Raw genomic sequence first — 25162 nt, forward strand, 5'->3', positions numbered from 1 at the left:
TAAATTAAATTGCCAGTTCTGGTTTTACCTCCTGTCTGTATACAGAGCTGTGATCATTCCAGACAAATATCCTGTGTCTTTTGTTGTTGACTTCTGAAGAAATGGCATGATTGAATATGATGTTCCCTTCCCCCTCAAACAATTCTTCTTGAATTTTAATGCTTCATGATTCTTTTGCCATCTTTGTAGAGAACAGTATTTTCCATAAACACTCAGTTTAATATTAAATTTCACAAAGTTAAAATGACAGTGAGGCAATGCTAAAACTACACATCTAAAACTGGAAAATCAAGTCTACAGAATACAGGATGGGAAATAAAAAAAAAAAAAGCTGATGAACATTAATTTGTAGGATAGCTTTTTTTGTGATTTTTTCAATAAAATAAATTTCCAGTTGGGTAAAATTGGCCATTTTCCCTTTAATTTCTTATAGACGTCTTTAAACAAAAGAAAATTAATTACATATAATTATGTAGTAATACTAGCAAAGAAATTATTGCATTTCAGTTTTATAAGTTACTGCCTCTAACAGTGGGAAGGACATAAATCTACCTCACTACCTTTGCTGCTATTACTATACAGTATATTTACACAAATTGTGGTAAATCTCTGAAATGAGGCAGAAAGTTTAAAAACTGCAACAAACAACAAAACAGACAAAAATTATAGACTCTAAAATCTTATTAGCTGTTATTTCATCTTTTTGCCTTTTTTTTTTGGTGTCTTTCTGTCTTAACAAAAATGCATAAAGCTTTACTATTTGTGTGCTGTAAGGGCAGCCACAATTTACCACAGGTACCATCCTTCCAGCAGTATGTCTTGTCAGTGCTCAGGTCTTCACATAGAAAGGTGACACAACTGCTTTCCATCTGAAGGAAACAGGCATTTGCTAAATAAAAAAAAAAAACAACAAAAACAAAAGACAGCTAAACATGGATTTCTGAATGACAAGAGCAGCCACAGCAAGCATGGGAAATCAAAGGGCCAAACACTCGCCTTGCTGGACCTGCTGCCAGCATCTGCCTGGGTTGGTGGGAACTCAGACATCCCAAGGGGTCTTGCTGCCCATCAGCTACTTTCTTCAATTTTTCAGAAAGGAGGCTGCATCCTATGGGAAATTGTCCTCCCGTACACAGCAAGGGATCTGCACATGTCACCAAGTCTACTGGCTCTGTGATTAATCCAGGGCAGTTAAAATGATAGCGTGAAAAATGCTAATTTGGCTATGGTTGTAGATGCCCCAATAGAATATATTCACAGACACTTTGCAGACTATAGCAGAAGTTTCTCACTTGCATCTGAACCTTCTCTCTAGCAGCCAACTTGGCTTTTCAGCTAGACTGAGGACTTGAATCTATGGCAGCAACCAAAAGTAGTAAAAGGAAATGAAGGATTTTGAGTATGTTGCAGAATTTTACTCATGAATGCAGTAAAATAAGAAAGCGTTAAACAGGGAAATTATGTATTTCAGCCCCTATTTTAAAACACATGAATTGAAAGAAAATGAAAAAAAAATGGAAGCATGGCATTTTATAAAGAAAGTAACAATCTCTTATCTCTGTGATGCCACCCAAAGAACTTGCATTGATTTGGAAGAGCATGTGACCATAGGAAGTAATAGTTAAGGAATGGAAACAAGGGAACCAGCTGTTTTCCATATGTCTGGCAGGATGGAGATGAGAAAACAAAGACAATTAAGAAATAACCAAAGCTGCTGTCTTTTAAGGGTTCTAACTTTGCTAGAAACGAAATAAAATGTGATAAAGTGGACAACGTTAAAAAAAACCATGAATACAGAGTCTTCAATTGCTGGTAGAACAATATACCCCATTTAGAGGCAATTTTATAAAGAAACAGAGATTTTTAAATTAAAAAAAAACAAACTCGAAGGTAATTAAAGAAACAGAAAAAAAAAAGCTAGGACAAAACGCCGCTGGACATTAATAGTAACAGCAAAAAAAGACCAACCTCAAAATGCACACAAAACTGAGAAAAGAAAGGTAAAAGAAAAACGGTATCACGGCAGAAAGCATAATGAATTCATCTACAAGCCTATGAAGAGGAAGATGATGGCAAAAGGAGAAAAAAGCTGTATAGGTCCAAGTAAGGAATAAAAAGGCAAAAATCAGGACAACAGGAGGGCTTAATGCATATTTTCAAAGAGTGTCTAAGACAAGAAAAGGCATTCAAAATTGAATGTATTATAGGATTCTTTTACCAAGTACAATGAGTCTAGAAGGATATCTTCCAGATGATGGTTGGAGTAACTCAAGTGCGGTCCAAAAAGCTTGACTAAGTGACTGGATAGCGTAAAAGCTGCAATGAGGAATGCTAACATTAATTTAGCAAGAGTAGCAACTCTGTTGTTCCTGTTGTGAAGGTGACGTTTCAGTATCGGAAGGCGGCAAGCAAAATATTGGGGAGGGGAAGCAGTAGTACAAACCCATAAGCAACACTGTCTAAAGAGAACGCCGCAGAATCACAGAATCATAGAATTCTGTAGGTTGAAAGGGACCTTTCAGATCATCGAGTCCAACCATCAACCTAACTCTGAAAAAAACCATCACTAAACCATATCACTAAGCACTATGTCTACCCGTCTTTTAAATACCTCCAGGGATGGTGCCTCAACCACTTCCCTGGGCAGCCTGTTACAATGCTTGACAACGCTTTCAGTGTAAAAACTTTTCCTAATATCCAATCTAAACCTCCCCTGGCACAACTTGAAGCCATTTCCTCTTGTCCTATCGCCTGTTACTTGGAAGAAGAGACTGACCCCTACCTGGCTACACCCTCGAACGTTTTCTTCCTGAATGCCAGATTATCAAAACTGGAAAGACTTGCAATTTTGTTTGTTTTTCTTTTTCAAAAACACAGCCACAGTTAAATTCAAGAGCATATTGCCTTTTTGAGGAAAAAGTTTGAATTATGGGTGTTAACATTTAACAAACAAGGGTAGTCCTTATGCTTACAAAGCCTGATCCTTGAAGGCAAACCTACTGCTTAAAATTAAATCATGGCTATGAGTAAAGACAAGTCATCTTGGTGGTTCGAAGCATCTTGTCATTCATTTGTTCTTCAGATCTAATCATCAAAACTGTCATGTGAGCAAGATAAACATCTCCTATTAGAGCGAGTTGCTCTCGGCTCACATGAACAAAAAGAAGAGGGTTACTGTTGCTTCCCAAAGTGCTGGGCACGGCTGTTAAAAAAAGTGAAAACGGCTGCAGAACGACTGATGAGATAATCAGATTTTAATGAGACTCTCCAATTATTTTTAAAATATAGATGTCGTGTTCCTTTGGTACTTACATTAAAAGTTTACAAATTACCTTTTTTCTTTTTAACCGGAATTTGATCTGCATACTATGCAGATTGGTTAGAGGAGTAACGGAAAATGCTATTATGTTAATTTTAAAGAAACTCTAGCACTGGGGTACCCAGTGGCCCCCTATATCTCCAAATACTGCATATCATCCAGTCTGTGAACTGTGTGCTCAGGAAGACTAAAACTCTGGAAGGAATTCACTCGCTCTCCATATGACTTCCTTTTCTCAGACTTCCCAAAGATCCGTACAAAGGGAAAAACACAGTTTATCACCTGACCACACCATGAAAAAGAGCAAAACAAAGAACATAAAAAAACCCTCTGAACCCAACTGCAAACCTCCCCCAATTAAAAATTCTGCATAATACTGTTCATCTAAATACTCACTTTTTCTCAAGACACCTCATACCTTTTTCCTCAAACAACTCTGTGTCACGCTTCCTACTGATGTCAAGAAGCCTAATTGGAAAACAAGTTTTTGTTTTATGAAAACCTTCAAGGCAAGATATATTCAAATTCGGAAAGAAAAAAAATCATTGTTGCAAGGTGAACAGGTATTTCCCTTGACAACCTAACCTGGTGATTAGAAAATTTGTCTGGGAGATGGGAGGTCTATATGCAATCATTTGTTCTCTTTGATTTAAAGGACTGGCAACTTCTATTTCCCACATAACTGCCCCAAGCAGAAGGCCCACTCTCTAGCACCAGATTCCTGACAAAGTCCAACTTTGCACCATTTGTTGCTTCCCCTAACTAATAAGGAATTGTCTAAGTGGCACTATCAAATATAATTTGCATTACATTTTTATAGCAAGCCATCTGCATCTTCTGCTCTGGCAGAACTATGTAATAAATTACAGGCAGGACTATCACTTTCTGTGACATGCAAAAAATGACAGCAAATAACAGCAGCGTATTTTGCAAAAAAGATTTCAGTATCTCTGAACGTTGTGGTAGAAGCCAGGTAAACATTCTTTTGGCCTGTCTTCCTTCCAGCAGTATTAATGAGATTCTAGCTACTATGGCAGATCCAGTAAAAACCAGCGAAAGAAAATCTGTTTTCCTGTATTTCAATTTGTTTTTATCCAGCTCATTCAGTAGGGATGTAGCAAAAAATAAAATAAAACTGAATAAATAAGGCAGAAGCTGCATACAGCGAGGTCCCAGGAGACACCAAGTTTAGTTAAATTTTCTTTAAGAAAATGTATTCATGGCAGTATTCTTCCCAGCCTCGGGCAAGAGCTTTCCTGATTTTCAAATGTTTAACTCCAGTGAGTGAGATAAAGGTATTGCATCAAATTTATCTCCTGTTAAGTATAAATTGGACTGAAACTTGAAACAATGATGTTATTTTTGAGCAAACCCCACCATGAAGAGACTCTTCAGGAATTTTACACAGAGAAAGTTATTTCTTCACCAGCTCCTGACTTCTTGACATCTTTCTTTTTCAGGCTCTTTTGTATCTTCTTACTTTCAGCTGTTTCTTGTAATATCAGTCATTTGTATATCAGGCCTCCTTTTTCTTCTTTTTTTTTTTTTTCCCTACTGCTACTTGTCTTTTAAGGGATTGAATTTCTCCTGATAATGTTATGTGACCTTTTTTTTTATTAACTGCAGAGTCTAATGATATGTGCTGTTTTTCAAAATCCTGTCTACTCTTTTCACAGGATTAGGTGGATGTTTTCTTTTAAGGTTATGAACACAAGATTGAAAGAATGAACATTAGAGACTCCAAAAACTCATGACGAAGGGGTTTTTGTTTGTTTGTTTTAATAACCCTGTGTTTTTAAGGACCTCATCTGTAAATTTCAAACATTGTATCACAATTTCAGGTTGAATTTCAACTCCAAGCTTCCAGCTTTTAGTTTTCACCTGTTACCGCCACATCTACACTTCCAGACCCATTTGTCTAACCATTATCTCCCCTTAGCCCCCACCATCAAAGTTTCACAGACTTTTTGGTTAATCAAAATACTTTAATTTAGTAGACTTCCAGTCTTCCACCCAACATGCAATCCAGGAGTGCATGACAGCTCATAGGCACGTGTATGTGCCCTGGCTGTCTCCTAGCTCTAACACAGCAATATCTAGGTGCACCCCATCACCTCTCAGCTCTCTGTAGCCACCTCTCCAGCACCTGGTTTTCTTGGAAAGAGAAGGAATCTGTGTTTTTCTCTCGTATTGACTTCTCAGTATTGACAACATATGGCTCAAAACTGTGAGGCAATCTGCTCGGAGTCTGGATGCACTCTCAGCTCTAACTCAATACAGCATTTCATGGAAAGTTTCTGTGAATGCAATTCTTTGGGGACAGCACAGAGAGATAGCCCCAGTTCAGCTCACCTACGGCCAGTGCAAGCCTGGTTCGATCAGCTTGAATAGATTTTCATTTGTACAAAGGAAGAGGGAAAATAATTTGCATCTTCCTTTGCCCATCCATATGTAGCTAATCATAATCCAGTCTCCCCTCTGCAATTCTTTGAGCTATGTATGTAAAAGAAAACATGAAATAGAAGGATTTTGTGCCCCCTGGACAAATTAAATCAATTCCCCTATCACGCACTAGTGCTAAGGCACTGCCATCTAGTGTGGGAAATCAATATAACAAAGAGGGAGGAAAAAAAAAAAAGGAAAATAAAAGATAAAGAGTATTTTCAACATGCCAGATGAAATTCTATGAGCTTCCATCAAACGTCTTGAACACCTACACACCATATTCATAACACTAGTCATTCTACTTTATGAAAACACACATAAGCCCTCTCTTTTACAGCGAACTGCCGGGCTGGATAGACTGCAATGGCTTCCATTAGACTGTACTGTGTCACATCAGCCAGGCTCAGCAGAGCCCTTTGTCCCAGTAGCCTCATTTGGAGCAACTCTGTGGAACTAAAAATAAAATTCTACAGTATTTAATGGCAGGAATCTCTTGGTAGAAAAGAACTTTTTCTTAATTACCACATATTTTATTGCAAATTTACAATTTCAAGACTTTATTCTCCAATTCACATTATATGGAAAGCACTGCAACAGTCTGCAGGACCAGAAAATAAGGAGCTTTTGAGGTTTGCCTCTGCATCTGTACTAGCTGAAGATTTTCTCTTGACTTCCAAGAACATTCCTGCCCATCAGCCCCAGGTTTCCATTGTTTTGTGTCCTTTGCAATTACCTACAATTGTTCAATGAACATGCAAAGGATCTGACCTGTTTCCTTTGGACGAACTTTGTACAGATGAAGTTAAGTACACGTGACATGAGCCAGTGGAGCACAGATATGATAATTTTACAAAACTTGCAGAGCTGACATTAAGATCAATGAGTACAAACACCTTTATATTACTAATCTCTTTACTACCACTATGCTAATCAAGGCTTTTAAGTACTCGGTAACGCTGTAGTCTACTTCTTTCCAGAACTGTAGCAAGATAGTGTTATATACTATTTGGCTGGTGCAGATATTCCTTATCACCCTCATCACAACAAACCCCTGTTTAGAATACAAGCTGTATCAATGACTCTGAAAGTCCACATACCAAAATTCTGCATCCTGATAAAAACATGGTCATTTTTGTCTCCAATAATGCTGGAGAAACACTGTGAATCCAGAGAACAAGACAGTTAAGAAAAAATAGCTTTATGTGACACTGAGAGTACTTTCCTATCCAATAAGAATTGGAACATCACAATCTTAAAAGAGAAATATGTAAAGGGAAAATCATATTTAAAATGTAGAACTGAGAAATAAGACTATACAAAAAGAAGAGTTACTTTAGTATAATCTTCTACACTTGATAACATAATTCTTACGTATTTGATGTAGGATTTAGCACTACACAAAATGATTACTAAATCAATATTTATATTTTGGTAACTGCATATAGCCTGGATCTTTACATATACATATTAAATCACTGAACTGAATGCAAAGACTTCAAAAAGCTTTGAACCAAGATGAAACAAACAGTTCTTAGTTTCTGCAAAATAATTTAGGAATTATTTTGTATTTCAAGCCATACTGTAAAATAAACAATTTCAGCATTCTAAGCGTTCTAATAATTGCCACAGATCACTGAAGTATTTGTTTAACTTTTTAAATATGTACAAAATAATGACAATTATATATGATATGCCAATACCTTTCTGAATTATATTGGTACAAACATCTATTTCATGGATGTTGTAAAAAAGAAATAAAGTATCTTGCCAAGTATTCAAAGCCTGTCAACAGCATTGTAAGGAAAACTACTTTTCATAAAGAACTTTATTTATGCGCCTCCCAAGCCACCATAATATGACTCAGTTACAATATTGAGCCAAGATATCACAATCTAGATCATGTCTTTTCTTTAAATATTTAGGTTGTTAAATATAGATAGATAAATATATGTACATTATATATGATGCATAAAGATTATGATATATTAGATTTAAGAAATATTTGGGAATACTGTGTTGCTAAATTACTAATGTAGTTCCAATGGTAGTCTACAAGTAAGGGTGGAAAGAGGGCACTGAAAAGATAGTGAAAACATAGCACAGAAGATACTAGGCTCCCGATTCACGTGATCATATGTGTATTTCAGGTTTCAACTTTAAAAATATAAAGCAATCATCTGGCCCTCATGGTTGTGAAGAAAAGCTTGTAGCTCATGACATAGACATAAGCAGAGTTACGAGGCCAATTAATGTCTGGAGAAGAGCCTGAAAGAAGTCCTGAAATGATGAGCGCACCCACGCAAATCACCGAGGAGCTAAGCTCCATGATCCACTGCTTCCAGGTCACCACACCAGCTTAGGAGGAGGAGAAGAGATGTGCTGAAACTCTGTGGCTGCTGTTCCTCAGAATCCCTTCCTCCCCTCTCTAGGGAACCCATCTCAACCACTATCCTAGAAGCAAAATACAGCCAAGCCACATGGTTTTGAATACACTGTCACATAAGTTCTGTATCGTATTTAATGTGGACATAAAGGGACAGACAAGTTAACACAACCAAGACATCCAAATCTTCTCCAAGTGTACGTAGCTGAGCTCATAGCAAGGACATCAGTACCAATCTGCCTGATCCACCCATCACCATGAATGCTGATGGAAATATACTGTACCTTAACAACACATGCCCTGCCCAGGAGAATGACTTTATAGAAGAAAACTTATTACCAGCCATAACTGACATAATTTCATTGACAACAAAAGTGTTTTGACAATCTACAACTGACATAAGACCTGTCTCAAGATCTTTTTATTACACTGCTTCTCTACGACTATATATGTATATTTATCTATTAGGTGTCAATTCAATACTTCTGTTTTAGTTTGTTGTCATAAGAGAATTTTTAACAGTAAAAAGAGTCTCCAGACACACCACTTCAGCAATCTTTCCAGTGATGTGGGAAAAGCAAGAGGAACACTCAACATTTTTTCTATAATCCTAGTTACTAGGAACCTTATGTTCCATTCTTACAATAAAATTTCAAGAAGAAAAAAACCCAAATTGTTTAAATATCCTAATAATTAACTATCTTGCTATTATGTTATGCATTCATTCAGCAATGAATTACTAAAAAGTAATTCAGCTTTGTTCATGTTTACTTTATGGGTTGTTTTTTTTTTTAAGTTTTCCAGGCTAACAAAAAAATTCTGTTCAGCATTTTTGCAGTTGTTACATAAAGTGATTCAAGCTATGCTGGGGGGTAAAATACAGAGCCTGAAAAGCTCCAGCAAAAAACTGTGTCACATTAAGGAAACTCAACACTGATGAAAAGTATCAAAATGGGGAAAAACCCAAAGAAATCCAAGGCGGTCTGACACCTTTGTGTCAGAATAGAATCTATTTAAAACTATCCTTTAGATAGAATCTACCTAAAGAATGACTATAAAAATGGTAAGAGGTTCAAATAATAGTGATTTGCTAAATTTTTAATATTTCTTTCTTCAGGCAATATGTGATCAACAACCACAGTGGTATCCAAAATTAATTTTGAACATTTTTTCAGATATTTTCTTATCTGGGGCCTATTTAACATTCTGCAGTTTTGAATTTGGGCCAGAAAGTCCTGTAAGAAACTTCCTCCTAAAGCATTTGTTTGAATTCTTACCACAAGTAGGACACATACAAAAGTAAGTAAAAAGATAACATAAAGTTAAGGCTTTGAAGCTTGTGGTTTTCAGAATAATCAGAATTTACAGCTCTCTAGCATCTACTTCCCTTACCTGCTGCAGTTTACTCTTCCGTTCCTGAGAAGTGATTTCAAATAGCTAATGCCAAGTTAAATCACATCGGAGAAGAGAAGCACAGGATAATTTAGAAGGTTTCTAGTCCAACCCCCTGTTCAAAAGCATGGTCAGCTGTGAGGTCAGACCAGGTTACCTGGGCTTGATCCAGACGAGTCTTAAAAATCTCCAAGGATGCACAACGCGCACAGCATCACTGCACAGCCTGTTCCAACACCTGACTACCTTAATGGGGGAAATGTTTTTCCTTTTATCAAGGAACTCGTAAATCTATTAAGAAGCTTGAAAGCTGAGTGTGTTATATAGCCACCACATGTAACATTTAATAGTCTTAATTTACTGATCCACAGTCCAACACCACATACCTTCTTGAATAGAAATTGTGGCAACCCACTCTGAACCAGCAGTAATTATCCAGTAACTTGCAATACTCTTGCTATATGACTGCTTGACAACACAGTAAATAGCTTTTACCACTGTTGCTTTCACTGTTGTAAACTGATTTAGTTGAGCAAATTAATGACTGAGAGCTGCTAACCACTGCTAGAAATCAAGGTGAACTTGGGTAAAATGTCAATTTCTGTATTCCTAAACCTCTAATATAACCACAGGATAAGGAAGAAGCAAAACAAGCGCAGTTTACTGCCAGTCACAGAGATGATAAGAAGAACTAAATTTTCCAAACCAGCAGCTTAAACTTAAATTTGTCTACCCCTGGTGCTTGCCCAGTACTCAAAGTACAGATAGAAATCCTCACTGAACTTGGCCAGGTTTTCTAAAAAGACATTCAAGATCGCAAGCATTGATTTGGAGGTCTGTTTTGGACTCATATAATTCTCAAATGTGATTCGTTATATGGTTCATTAAAAAGGATAACTATTTTTGCTAGCAGCCTCACTATTGACGATTGAGGATAAGCCCGATTCCAAAAACATGTATGAAGATATTTAAAAAAACAAACAGTGCGTCCTCTGAAACTTCAGAATATTATTACTGTTTTCAGAAAGTGCTGCTAAGCAACCCTCCAAGCTCCTTTGTACCTTTTATGCATCTTAAGTGTGACAATATAGAAAGGCCTGCATATACTCGCACCATAAATATTAATTAAAAACTCAACATTTTTACGTTGTCCAAAAAGCAAATAAATTTTTTCCAATGTGTTTTCTTCCAATTTACCAACTGCTTATAACAGGTGCTTTTTTCCCCCTCCATATTTTGCTGCCAAATGTAAAGAATATTTAGCTTAACTGTATTAAATTGAAGATTACTATTAAATATATTCCACTTCAGCAGCACAGTGCAGAAACACAAATAGCGTGCCATGCCACTGAATAAATATTAGTTAGATGCCACTGAATAAATATTAGGTGCTACTGTTGCCTTACTCCTGTCTTTGACCAAGAGCCCCTTTCTTTCCCTGTATAAATATAACTCAAGGCGTTATTTCTCATGTATTTTATGTCACAAAATTTCATGAAATTGTGGAAAACGACCGCACCCCCAGGCACTGCCCTGGCATTTTGAGGCCCTGACACTGACCTGTCATTATGGCGCCTGCCCAGGGGTCCTTGGCGAACATGGCCACCGCGGCACCAGGCCCAGAGGGGGCACCTCCAGGCTGTACTGTCCCTGACAGACCCCCCGGGGGTCCCCACACCCTGCCCAGGCCGCCATTTCACCCTCAGCAGTCCCCAAGGCCTCAGCAGGGCCTGTCTCCATCTCCCCACAGCCCTGCCCAGCCATGGGCCCCGCCATGCCAGGCCCGGCCAAAGGCACCATGAGGCCCGCGCCTGTTTTTGGCGGGGGAGGAAGGATGTTTGGGCTCGCTCCTAAGTCCCCGTTGTACCCCTCAAATCAGAAAAGCAAAAACTGTCTGCTGAAGACATGGAAATCGCACAGGCGACGCAGCTTTTATTCATTGCATCCACAGCAACGGGATTTAGGAAGAAAGCACTGCCAGAAGTCAGTCACCAGGGATCTGATTAGACAGGCAGCATTTAACCTAATCTCCTCTACCGCGAGCGCATTCTTCTTCCTGTAATTAAATGTGATCACAGATGCAATTATTTAGGGGCATAATTCCACCAATTTAGACACCAAACTACTTCAGCTGAAGGTGGAAAAGGTAAATATTGAAAGGGCAGGAATAAAAATGCGAGCGTTGTTATGACTGGAGGCTGGACTACTGGGCAGGTAAAAGTCACAGGAAGATATAAACCTAGCAGCTTACGAGGTAAAACTTCAAAAATTTCAATAGTCCTCAAAATATCACATACTGAATAGCTGAAACATTTCTGAAAAGTTCGTCCCTTCTATCCTAAAAGATTACAGGATTATTTTGAAGCCAAAGGATATCGCTATCTGTTACTCCAGATGTTTTTTGGGGGCTGGTAGCAAAACCACATAGACTTTGTCTATCTCTGTCTATAATATTTATAAATTTTATATTCATTTATTACATCTGCAAAGACAAACCCACAGTATGAAGAAATTCCATAGGAAATAGAAAATGATTGGAAATAGATGTTTGCAAGCTGTGACAACACTAAAACATGTAAATATGCACAGCTTTCTGAGGGATTGCCAACAGAGAAAATGAAAGTTTACAAGTACTAGGAAAGTAAAAATTCGAAGCAGGACTGAGAATTATGCTGGTCTTAGTTATATTCCTTACGTAATTTTGGTTTACTCTTTTTAAAATGATAAGGCTTATCTACCCGTACAGATGCTGACAGTTCCTGCTCTGAAGCAGCAGTACTTCGAATGGGTAAATCACTTGGAAAGGCAGGTGTGGGATTTGATGCCAAAATTTTGGAAGTAGGAGAGGACCAACACAACCTTACTTGAACAACAGTGCCATTCTATCTTGCGTCATAAATAGCTGAATTACTTTGTTCTTTTTTTTTTTTCCCTAAAGTCAATGTAGCTTTAGCAATATCGATCACACTTTCATAAGGGTGTATTTTGGTATTTTTAGAAGGACAGTATGAGAGATATTTATATTCCCAAACACTGGAAAAAGACAAAAATAGGTGGAAAGGCAAGAGTAGCCATGCGTCCACTTTGTTTCAGATCAGCTCAAAAGCCAGAGTAGGCATTAACAACAGAAATAGTAACAGCTGAAGAGAACAATAGTGAGAAGTGACTGGCAGGTATGGTGGTTTTAATGGGTATTTGAGTAACAGACAGGAAAAAAAGTCTGGTTTAACTAAACTGTTTGTAAGAGGTTATGAAAGTACCTGTTTTGGACACAATTTACTTATATAATCATATGTGTATGCAATTCAGGGCCTTTTTTCCTCCTATTATTTAACAAATATAAAGAGCTTCACAGATACCTGACACATATAGGAAATATTCACTGATAAAAAGCCTTTGGAATGATAGCATACTTTTAATAACTTCCATTGAATACACTAACATAGTTGCAATCCTTACAAAAGCCTAAAAATATCTATGTTCAACAAAACATAAACCAATGTCACTATTAAGTTGCAGGAGACTGTTTACAACAAAATGTGACAAGAGTCCCTGAGCACCAACTCATCTCTCTTTGGGAGTATTTGTTAATACTACTAAAGGGTAAAACCCGGTAAGGATGGAAGATAAGACAATAAAAATGCATCTGAAGGCTATTGTTGTTTGCTTATATAAAAAATAAAATACACTGACTTATTTCATTTCTGAATCGTATCTTTGCGCTAATGCAAAGAGAATGTTTCTGTATGTATTATGTATAATATGACTGAGCATATGCTAAGTGAAGTCCTGCAATATTTTATTTGATTAATAAAAATCACTGATGGTGTTGATTTCTCTCTCCAGTTTCTCAACCCACTCCTTGTCCCCCAGAGGGGATGTGCAGCACATCTACTTCAACGCATTAGTTATTGTTGCTGCATGTACTTGCACTTGCGATTGAGCTGTTGTCTCTGGATTGAGTTATTCAAAAATATTTTTTCTAAAAGGCGTTGCAGTATTCCCTTCAAAAGGGAGCACCATTGTTTTTTATTCTATAATCCATGCTAGTTTTCTTTATTCACCAAGCGCATGTCATTGGAACAGAAAACAGGTCAGGCACACATGACTCGAGCAGCAGAAAGCAAACCTGACAGCCCAGAGGCAGTGGCGGCCACCCGAGGCAGTGGCAGTTCCCCAGGGGCAGCGGCCCCTGTCCCTGCAATTCCTTTGCTCAGAGCCCGCCCTAGCCTTCAGGGGAGAACGAGAAGGGAACAACTGAATTTTGACCCAGCTACTCTCAGCTGCAAAATGTTGATGAAGGAATCGTTGCACCAGCTGTAACTGAGAGCAGTCCTGATGCAAGTTATGGCCAGGCAGGCCCCCTAGGGCAAAGAATGGGTAAACACGCTGCTCCCTATCTTTGAATCCTGTTTTGAGCAACTTTGGGAAAGCCAGTATCAAGATAGAAGTCATTCCATAAAGAAGAAATAATATTTGCATAAACGTTTTTAAAGCATTCTATTCATCTTGTTGCTAAAACCATGAAACTCTCATTAACATCACTGTGATATTTACATATGTGTGGTAAAGTCCTGAAATTATTTAGAGATGTGATGATATAAATGGAGCGACACCTTGCAGCAAGGTGCGCTCTTTAATTTAAATATGTCTTCTGTCAAAATGTAACAAACATGACAAGTTTTGTTACCACAATCTGATAAAATGCAACTGAAATTGGATGCCATTAGTTTCTACAAGTGCCATGAAAATTACAAAACATCACTGCTTACCTCCTGTCAGGATTATGTGTACTAGAAACAGTCATGACACCAAATAACCACTCCTGTAGTTTAAATTTCACTTCTATGTGAAAGACTAGCCCAAGAATACTTGCTGCTTCAGTCCCAGTGAAGGTTTGCCTTGCGGCTGTGAATGGGACTTGAGTGTGAGTTTCACACATTGTTAGTCCCTATTTATACGATTAATCCCATTTATGTCAAAGAAAAAAAGAAAAATAATAAATTCACTGAATAATCCTGAATTTACATGAGGCAAAAGCTAAATGTGCAATGGCCGTTACTGGTTTAAAAATAAAAATCATACAAAACATTTAAAGAAAAGTACTTAAACTCTACTGATAATGATAATTTCATTTTAGACATAGCACTTTTTTCTCCTAACATTTAGTCAATATATGTTTTAAGTAGAGTATAAATTACCTCTTCTCAAAAAGAACATGCAGTTTTATCAAGCTGGAGTGAACAACCTCCCCAGGAAATCCATCATGAAGCATTTGATTTGCTAAAGCAAAATGAAATTTGCCTGGTAATTTTTTTAATGGTTTTCCAGCGGACTTTCAGTGGCTCAGTTTATAAAAGAGACATGATTTGAGAGTGCCTGCTTTAAGAAATAAAGATCTCGTGAGCAGAAATGAAATAAAATCATCCTTGGATATAAAAATAACATCTGCTCACCAGGTTAGGATGATCGCTGGTCTAGTGACTCCAGCTTTTTTCAACAATTATACCAAGTCAAATAATCAGCAACCAAATAATCAGTCCATGGTGTGGACAAGCCCTGCAGACATGACCTGGTCAACTTAACTCTGTAACAGACTTCTTATGTGACTCTGGCAGTAAAGGAATCCAAAACTGGAGACAGAAAATTCAGACCATGGCCATGCTATTCACTTCTCCTGCGGCAACACCCAGGATCTGCCAAGCTGCTGAGACAATGTAGGGCAATGCTAAACCGTCTGTGAGCTACACCGGGCACCACACCGTTCTCAAGAAGTCCAGGACCCCAGAGGCGTGAGATGGGCGCACACCACCTTACAGGCTTTCCTTCTTTGCTCCTCTAGGTATCTGGCTCACCAAAGATCATAGAATCACAGAACTGTCTAGGTTGGAAAGGACTTTTCAGATCATCTAGTCCAACCATCAACCTAACACTGACAAAACCATCACTAAACCATATCACTAAGCACTATGGCTACCCATCTTTTAAATACCTCCAGGGACGGTGACTCAGCCACTTCCCTGGGCAGCCTGTTCCAATGCTTAATAACCCTTTCAGTGTAAAAATTTTTCCTAATATCCAATCTAAACCTCCCCTGGTGCAACTCCAGGCCGTTTCCTCTTGTTCTATCACTTGTTACTAAGGAGAAGAGACCGACCCCCACCTGGCTACACCCTCCTTTCAGGGAGCTGTAGAGAGCGATAAGGTCTCCCCTCAGCCTCCTTTTCTCCAGGCTGAACACCCCCAGCTCCCTCAGCCGCTCCTCATAATACTTGTGCTCCAGATCCCTCACCAGCTTCGTTGCCCTTCTCTGGACTTGCTCCAGCACCTCAATGTCTTTCTTGTGGTGAGGGGCCCAAAACTGGACACAGTACTCGAAGATCTCACCCTTAAACAGATAACACACCCAAACATGACCGATTACTGCTGGTCACTTTGTTCAGGCCACACCGATGTTCAGCTGGACCAAGAAGGCGGCGCTGTCTTTCTGCCACTTGTCTCCTCACATCTGTAGCATTTTACTTTTGACATCTGTGAGAGCTGCCTGGGCAGTTTTTCTTTTCTGGGGACCTATGTTTAAATGTGGAACTGTGGCAGAAAGACGGTAATGTGAGAATCAATGGACTTCCTCTTGGTGCAATGTTAAGTGAATTTTTGTTGACCGCACAAATCCTCATCACATTACAGCAAATTTGGTATTTCCTGCAAAGGAGAAAACCAGCAGTGAAATACCAGACATATCGCACTGAGAAAGCGAATATACTGCAAAATGTATTTTATCAGCAGTAATGTTTTAATTTTAAATCATGTGCCTGGAACAATAGTATAAGGAAAACTTTTGTACACATAAATTCTGCACTTGAACAGCAGATAACTAGAAGTTCATGTTGACAATAAAAAAAAATAAAATATGATTTGCTCATCCTACTGTAGAAAAGTAAACATTTCCCTGCAACTACCGTCATAAATCCTTGAAAATGTATGAAGTGATCTGACACCAAGAAGCAGTTTTCCTGCAAAATATTACAGATCCAGCCAAGTCAGCTTCTCCAGTGCTGTCACTTTGTTCCCAAGTTAATCCATAAGAAGTACAAGTCTGGGATATTGTCAGCACTGGTGTGTTTCCATTTCACAACATCAGAAATAACAGCTGCATATTGCTTATCTAGTATTGATCCTGGTATATAATATCCAGGGTAGTTGATTTTCTCAGTTAATCTATAATTTTACTTTTAAAATACTGCACAACAGTTACAATCCTCAGCTCCAGATATTAAAATGGCTCTACAGTACTTAAAAATATAATTTCATTGTAATAAGAGCAGGAACTGGATAAAATGATTAAAATCTGATCACAAATCATTGTATCGACTTTTGTGTATTTATTTCTATTGAAGCGCAAGAAAAAATGAAGAGGTTCCTGGCACAGTTTTGCACTGCAGCAGTGTCTTCACACCAGCTGTAGAGGAACGCAGCTTGTTTTCATTATTTATTTATTAAAAAGCCAAATTTGTTCAAACTTCTTTTTAATCTCACATTTTAAGATCATTCTTAAATAGAGTCTCCTGGTTGAAATGATGACTAAAATCAGAGTACCAGTTTCAGCAGTCTAGATTATCACACCTTACGTCAAGTGGTGGCATAAGAAAGATATTCTCATATTAGTAATTTATGACAGTACACTTTGATTCATCCCTTTACATTCAGGGACATGTATTTTGGAAGAATGACAAGATAAAGAGTAGTCTATTATTTATTTATTTTTAAACTGTATTAGAGTTGAGCTGGAATCATAAAGCAGAATATCCTGAAGTTTTACATCAGTTTTCCAAAGTCACAGGACTGCCTACAGAATCTCTCCTTAAAGGGCTTTCTTTGCTCAGTCGTCCTACCAGAAACAACGTTCCTAGATCCTGATACCATCAGAAACCCGCAGCTTTTCTGCATCGTGCTTGGGATACCAATTTAATCCTTCACGTCTGCCTGTACCACCAAAAATGTGTACTCTAATCTTTGAGGCTCTGGTTCAGGCTCAAAGTAAGTTGCCCAACTTCACCTTAACATCCCACAGAGAGGCAATACCCTTGGTTTACTTTTGTCTTGGTCTCCTCAGCCTAGCACATTTCAGATATGTTTGTGCCATATAAAATAGCACAGACACACTCCACGTAGCAAAAACTCCACGAAATACGGAGTGGTGGATGGAGAGCAGCTTGGCGTGGTCACAGAAATCACCTGCAGGATGGCTCTCGTACCACTCTGCCCTCAGAAGAGCAGCTTAGGGTTATCTGCCAACCCACTGTCCCCTCGCTCTCCCAGTGGGATGTTGAACTGGATGTGGCATTCACAAGGCAACTAACACCTCAAAGTATTTTACACACGTTTGTTCCCCATGTATCAAGTGTCACCTTCTGTTTTCTTCTCCTTTTCATTACAAAGACAGAGACAACGTTTGTTGGGTTTTGTCGTTGTGGGGGGGGGTTTTGGCGGGGTTTGGTGTTTTTGTTTGAGTTTTGTTTTGTTTGAGTTTTGAGGGGTTTGAGGGTTTTTTTCAAAATACCATCTTGGTTCCTAAAAGTTCATTGCTTCCGACTGCTTATTCCACGCTGATTACAAAATTATTATCACTTGTTTATGACAATTTCCACAGCAACCAATATAATCTCAGAGTGCTGTGACTTCAAGTGGAAAATAAGCACCATAAATTCATGCAAATGTCACCTGCTACAAACAGAGGCAAGATACAAAGAAACAGAAACTGTCACATGTGAAACACTGGTGTCAAAACAGAATACATGTCAAAGTTTTTTCTTTAAATCTTACTGCATTCTTCTTACAATAAACACATCAGTTCAGCACAGAAAGCTTCCAGCTGAGCACGATGCTCTCAACATCCACAAATCAGATTGCGTAGCAGATGTTAAATGTAAAATCCATTAAGACCAATTAGATTCTACAGAAGAAAAAAAAAAAAGGAATAACACACACAGGCAATCCTGCACACACAGGCAATCCTGCATTACACAACAGTACTGAGAGATACAGTGAACCACAAAAAAAAAAAAAAACAACAGAAGCTTAAAAATGTAAATCGCAGCCTTTCCTCACACAGAGACCGGCTAACAGGAGGTATGTTACACTGCCTGCAGCCACGTGAAGCAAGGTCTCCTGGCTTCTGCGCTCCTCTCTCCAGCTAGAAGCAACTTCGGTGAAGGCCATCACCTGTCACACACCAGCAGGTAATTAATCAGGGGTCCTCTACGGCAGCTTGAAACTAAGCAGGAAAAGAGTCTGAGCCTCTTTCCCAAACTACATACGAATTTTACATCACGTTAGCTGACACAAGTCATCCTCACGTGTGCTAAGGTGAGAGCTTCAATAGCATGGGGCCAAGTTATCAGGGTGGGGGGGGGGGAATAAAAAGGAGAAGTCCATGGTACACTCTGATAGAGCCTTTTCACTACCACATAAAAATTTACTCCTTTCACTGACCATTAAGAAATGGGATTTGTAATGGACACGTGGAAGAGATCTGTGAGCACTTTTCAGAACTAAGCCACCAATGCAAGGTGAAAGTTAAATTCTGGCCGTGTAGTAATTGTGTAGCCAAATGAAGCTGTCATTGCATACATGATAGCTTGCACGCCACTGGGGGCACAGAACCTCATGTTTTTTATAGGAATTATGCATACTAAGGAGGAAAGTCTGTCTCTGTACTTGTCAGGACACGTTGCCAAAGGCTGAAGCATTATTTCCCAGTAAGCAGTTTCAAACAACCTCTGGTTCTTCAATCAGAGTTAGTCTGCAACAACTAATCCACCCCTAGATATTAAGCAATTCATAAGTTAATTAAGTATATATGTAGTATCCAAGGTGAATTTCATCTGCTGGAACCTTTAAGAGTATGAACTCATTTCTATTTTTTTTTTTAAAAAGTGACAGATGGTCATTTCACCTCAAAATACCTACTGAAGTTTGAGGCGTACTAGAAACAGACCTGAAATCTGTTCCACAAACCATAGATTAAACCTTTGGCCTTCAAACATTCCTTAGTAGCTCTCAATGAGAAACTCATGCAACTGCTCCTGACCTAAGGAAATGATGAACGGAATGTGTATATCCTCACATGTTTTTTCCAATCACATTGCTATCTACTGTTAATAGAAAACAGATTTGTCCACAAGTCCTCAGGAGGAACGGTGAAAGAGAAGTTTGTGTGGCTGCTACAGAATTACAGACCAGCAACTAATACAGGGGCTGGTTGCAGATGCTCGTGCTGCAAATAACAAATGCAAATGCAGCTAGGGCTTTTTCCAGTGGAACATAAAACTAAGGTTTCTTCTCCGCTAGCACCAAATTAAGTCTCGGGTGCTGGCCAAAACCGGAATAGGCTCCCCAAAGTTTTTTGTCTTGATATTTTTGCCTGTAAGGAAGGCACGGTCCAGGGTTGAACATTCTCCATGAGAGCTCTTGAAATCAGCAACCTCCTAACCAAAACAGCCCTCTTTCTGGGGTTCATGGGGACGCGTGGCAAAGAATAAATTGAAAAGTGAGTGCTCTTTCTCTTTGTGTATTAAGCTCTGTTTGTGAGTGAGGAAGGAATATGGTCCTGGCTAAAGCTGTTGGAGAACCTACAGCCAGTAACCCTGACCACTCTTCCCACCACTAAGGCTCCCAAGGTTTCCTCTCCCTTCGATGGATTCTTGTGCGGCAGTCCAGCAAAGCAACATCAAGCACCCAATCCATCCAGGGCATTTAATAATAACAATAAAGTACTGTTTCATCAATGGCCTGCTCCAACTGGACATTTAGTCAGTTTGAAAAAACAAAACAAACAAAAAAAAACACCAAAAAAACCTAAAGCATTGTTATGCTTGTTTCTCTTCCCATTTTAGTGATTTTTAAATTCTGTCTCCGTGTTGCTATATTTCAGAAAAATCTACCTAACTAATCCTACAGAGATTTATAAAATTGTTAAACAAAAAGCTTGCTAAATGCATAACAAGCAACCAAAATTCAAATATGCTCCTCATCTTTTCAGCCTACTTTTATCTCAGCCATTTTTTTCACTCACAAGTAAAAAAAAGAACTCAAACATGCCCAAAAACATTAGGCAACAACATACATTTTCAGTTAAGTGTATCAATTTAAGTAATTAAACTGTTTTACTTTTCACAACATCATAAGCTGGAAGACTAAAGATCAAAACAAAAATCATGATGTACAACATCCACTTCATCCCTGGCATTATTCCACGTAAATCAGTGGTATTACACCAGGGATTAATTTGGAACACTGATCTGAATTACAGCACTGTTCTATACAGCAACTTTATCATAACACACACGTAAAAAAATAACACAAAACATTATGAGCATCACAAATGCACACAGCTAGTTATGCACCTACAAATCTACTTCTAAGCAAACAGAATAGACTATTTCATAGTCTTGATAATAACAATTAGGAATTTCTACTCATTAGAAAATCAGCACGTCCATTTTTCTCAGAAAGGAGATTTAATAATCATGTAAAATACTCGATAAAAGTCCACCCAGAAGAATGTAAAGCTCCTCTACAGCTGAGGTTTTACATTTCCTAATGAAGTATGACCAGCGATAGGTCATGCAATGAATCTTCAAAAACTGCTCTAATATAGTTCTGAAGATTGATTTGAAGTACTTAAGCCTGCTCAGCAAAGGGTGCTCACCACCTATATAATATACAGCAATGTAAACTATTTAATGAATTTCTCCTCCGAGTAGAAGACCATTCACATTTCCCTCCTCTATTAAAAACCGTGCCTAGGTCCACTTTCGCACGCGAGACAGGTTGCTTCTGTTTAGCTGCCCAACTGGTGAAGTTAGTTAGAAGCTGCATCTCCCACCTCACCCCAGAGGCAGATGCTCTACCAAAGCATTCTCCTGCCTTCAGGAAGCCTCAGACCAGGCAGGAGAAGTGAACGGAGAACACCTCTCTCTCCCACAGGCTTACTCGACTCCCCAACACATCTGTAATGGTTAAGGCTGCCTCTGCCTTTCAAAGGCAAATCTCCACCAGGGGCTGGTGTTTTCTCCATCCAGCTGCGGTTTCATTACCCGACACCGCTGCCCAGCCAGTGCCCTACATAGCACTACATACTTGGCCACATTGAAACTCATTCGTCATCGCTCGATTTCCCTATTTGCGAGTGACCTGAAACAGTTAAGGCTACCCACAGCCAACTAGCGAAGTTGCTTAGGAGCTACGGAACGGTTAATTTTCTTTTTTTTTTTTTTCCCCATTTTTTTTTTTTCTTTTCCCACCTCGGAGCCAGACTCTTTCTCGCTCCTCGGGAAGTTGGCTGTGCCCCCGCCGCCCCTTTCCCTCCCGGGGACGGTGCCCAGGCGCAGTGCGCTCACTTGGCAAGGAAACGCGGCCATAAAATATTAAATATCTGCTTTGCTCGGGGCTCCGCCGTTCCCAGCCCCGCACCGCGGCTCCGCAACCCTCCGCGGCGGAGACCGCCCCCCCACACCTCCGCCACCGCAGCGCCCCGGTCCCCGCGGGAGACCCCGACGCGGGGCAGGCGGTGCGGGGACGGGGGGGGGGGCAGCTGGTTTTCCCCCCAAACACTCGGCACCAAAAGGTGGGGGAGGCTGGTTCTCCCCCCAAACACACTCGGCACCAAGAGGTGGGGGAGGCTGGTTCTCCCCCCAAACACATTCGGCACCAAGAGGTGGGGGAGGCTGGTTCTCCCCCCAAACACACTCGGCACCAAGAGGTGGGGGAGGCTGGTTCTCCCCCCAAACACATTCGGCACCAAGAGGTGGGGGGCAGCCCCCGATTGCCGCAAGGAGTGGGGGAGCCGCTCCGGACGGGGCATTCGGCAGCCCTATCGTGTGTCTTCCCACACTCCCCCCCTCCCCCCCCCCCCCAAATATAATCTGAACTGTGGCGGTGACAGCCCCGAAGGAGGGGGTAAAGGGGGCAGCCCCCAATTTCTCTCCAGCTACATGTTGCTTTGGGACAGCGAGGGTGGAAGTGCAGGGGGGTGCAGATGTACTTTTGACTGCACACCGCCATGCACCCCCCCGGGGATGGGGACGCGGGCGGAGGGGGGTGGCAGCACTTACTGAAGAAGATGTACTCGGTGTAGCTGCTCCAGATCTTGTCGTCCCTGTACTGGTTGATGAAGGCGGCGGTGCCGGTGGAGTTGCAAGCCACCATGTGGAAGCCCGCCTCGGAGAGCCGGTCGAAGGCTTGCTCCAGGTAGGTGAACTTGAGGTAGAAGCGGGAGGTGTACTTCTCGGGGGGGCGGTCGGGGTCGCGGCTCTCGTTGAGCGTCTCCCCGAAGACCTCCTTGGCCAGGGCGATCCTGCCGCACACCATGATGCGGGCGACGCGGCGGAACTTGGCGTCCGCCTGGTTGTCCCGCACCGTGGTGTAGGAGCCGCGGTAGCCCACGGTGAGGAAGCCCGAGCGCTTGTCCAGCGCCGCCCGCTGCAGCCGGTCGCTGCTGCCCTGCGAGTTGCTGTCCTCCAGGTCGCTCTGGCAGCCCTCGTCGTTGAGCGAGCTCTGCTTGGTGACCTTGGGCGACAGCAGCTTCACCAGGTCGCCCAGCTGGAAGTACTCGGCCTCCCGCAGGAGCCGCTCCTTCTCGGGGAAGTGCTCGGGCAGCGCCAGCTGCTTGTCCCGCAGGTAATCCAGCACGTACCTGAAGAGGAAGCCGTCGCGGTCGATGAAGAAGCGCGCCCGGCTGTCCCTGGGCAGCTGGCGGGTCGCCGCCGGGCCACCCCGGCATGGGGAGAACATGGTGGCCAGCGTGCTGTCCGGGACGCTGAGCAGGGTGGAGTGCCTCGTCACGTACACCTGGCCCCCCACGTTCAGCTCCACCACTTCGGGGAACGGCGAGCCCGACGGCCCCGACACCATATCGCTGATGGGCAGGATGCTGCCGCCCGCCTCCTTCAAAGCCATGGCTGCGAGCGGGCGGCCGCGAAGGAGGGTCTCCCTCCTAAAAAAGCCGGCCTCCCTCCCTCCCTCCCCTCCACCCACCCCACCCTTCCTCCTCCTTCTCCTCCTCCTCCTAGTCCTCCTCCTCCTCCTCCTTCCCCCGCCGCGCCCGGAAGCGCCTGGACGGAGCCGCCGCTCCCGCCGCCCTCCGGCACGGCCCCGCCGCGCACCCCCCGCTGCCCCGGCGGCGGGACGGGACGGGAGGGGCCGGGACGGAACGGAACGGGCTGGGCTGCCCCGATCCGACCCCACTCGACCCGCCCCGAGCGCTGCCCCCGGCCCCGGCGGCGGGGGGCGAGGGGGCCCGCAGCCGCGCTGGCCTCAAAGCCGAGCGCTCGCCGGAGCCGGCGGCCACCTGGCAAAGCGCTGCCAGGCTCGGCCCAGGCAAGAGCCAAACCCCTGCCCCGGCTCCTCCCCTCGCCTCGGCTGGGTGGCTTTTTTGGATTTATATTTTTTTCGCCCCCTTAAAAATCTCCCAAATCTGCCTCTGCCTCCCTCACAGTGTCGCGCCGGTCGGCACTCGCAGAGTGCCAGAATCATGGTCGCCCGTCCGAAAGTAGCATCCTGCAGGATGCCTGTGACAGCATTTTTCACCATCTTCCCTAATAACAGCATGCTTTTATCATGAGGGAAAGGGGGGGGATTTGATTGAGGGCACAAAAGGAACCGGTGTTCAGCTGCGCTGGTGGTACAAATCTAAGAGACCCTGGTGGGACACAAATGCTGTACTTGCTGTCCTGCTGCTTCGCTGGGGCACAGCACACTGGGCTCTTGATTTTCAGAGAAGCTTAACGGGCTCTCCAGTTTGACGGTGGAACTGGGGTGATTCAGAGCAGAAAAGAAAGTCATCTGCCATAAGGATCCAGATGCCAGACACAGATTTTGATTTGTAACACATTAGCATCTGGATTCTTGGCCGTGAAACAACTAAATTTGCACCTTATTTAAGCAGTAGATTTTAACATTTTTATTTATTTGTTTTTAGCCGGAGCCACAAGTCACCTGCATCCAGATTTCTGATGCGTGTACTTTCAGGCTGTGCTGCTGGAATGTGTTAGAGCACAGACTTGTGCCCATGTGTTGGACTGGAGATGTACAATTCTCTTGCCAGTAGAAACTGAGGCCTAAACCTGGCTACATTTCTCTGACTACCAGTGCCAGATCTAAGCGTGACTCTGTTGTGCTGGGTGGTTTGTGCATGGGAATGCTTTAGCTTTGGTTTTTATGACCCCTTAAAAGTTAAGGTTTAAACCCTTAATCAGTTCGCAGGTAGATACAGCTGCAGTCTGTTACCTCCTCATTAGTGCGTTAGTGCGTGGCGATCACAACGACCAGTCATCCAAAGCTTTTCATGACGTTCTTTAAACTGCTGGTGTAGACTTCACACTTTCAAAGCGGTAACGTAGATGTCTCTACAGCACTTCATCACACCTCTCTGAGACATCTCTTTCAAGATGGGATGAATTAGTCTATGGCGCTACCTTCCTCCCTCCATTTGTTATAGACAAACCCTAAATCGGTGTTTAGAGAGAACTCCTACCTTTTATGTGGCTCACTCATTGGGTGACAAATGTTGTAAAGACTGAGCAAAAACTCCTGGAGAACTAGAGAGGTTGTGCTTCAAACAT

At 41.6% G+C, this 25162-nt stretch overlaps 1 protein-coding gene across 1 annotated transcript in view; it reads right to left on the reverse strand.

Moving 5' to 3' along the window:
* The window catches only part of KCTD8 (potassium channel tetramerization domain containing 8), a 98253-nt gene extending 74701 nt beyond the window's left edge, over window positions 1-23552 (reverse strand). The window contains exon 1 of the mRNA XM_074587951.1: window positions 22655-23552. Within this exon, the coding sequence (XP_074444052.1) occupies window positions 22655-23498 (844 nt within the window). The 5' untranslated portion in view covers window positions 23499-23552. The remainder of the gene's footprint in view (window positions 1-22654) is intronic.
* Between the last annotated feature and the right edge of the window lie 1610 nt (window positions 23553-25162).

This window comes from Larus michahellis, chromosome 5 (genome assembly GCF_964199755.1).
Source record: "Larus michahellis chromosome 5, bLarMic1.1, whole genome shotgun sequence".
Taxonomy (NCBI): Eukaryota; Metazoa; Chordata; class Aves; order Charadriiformes; family Laridae; genus Larus; species Larus michahellis.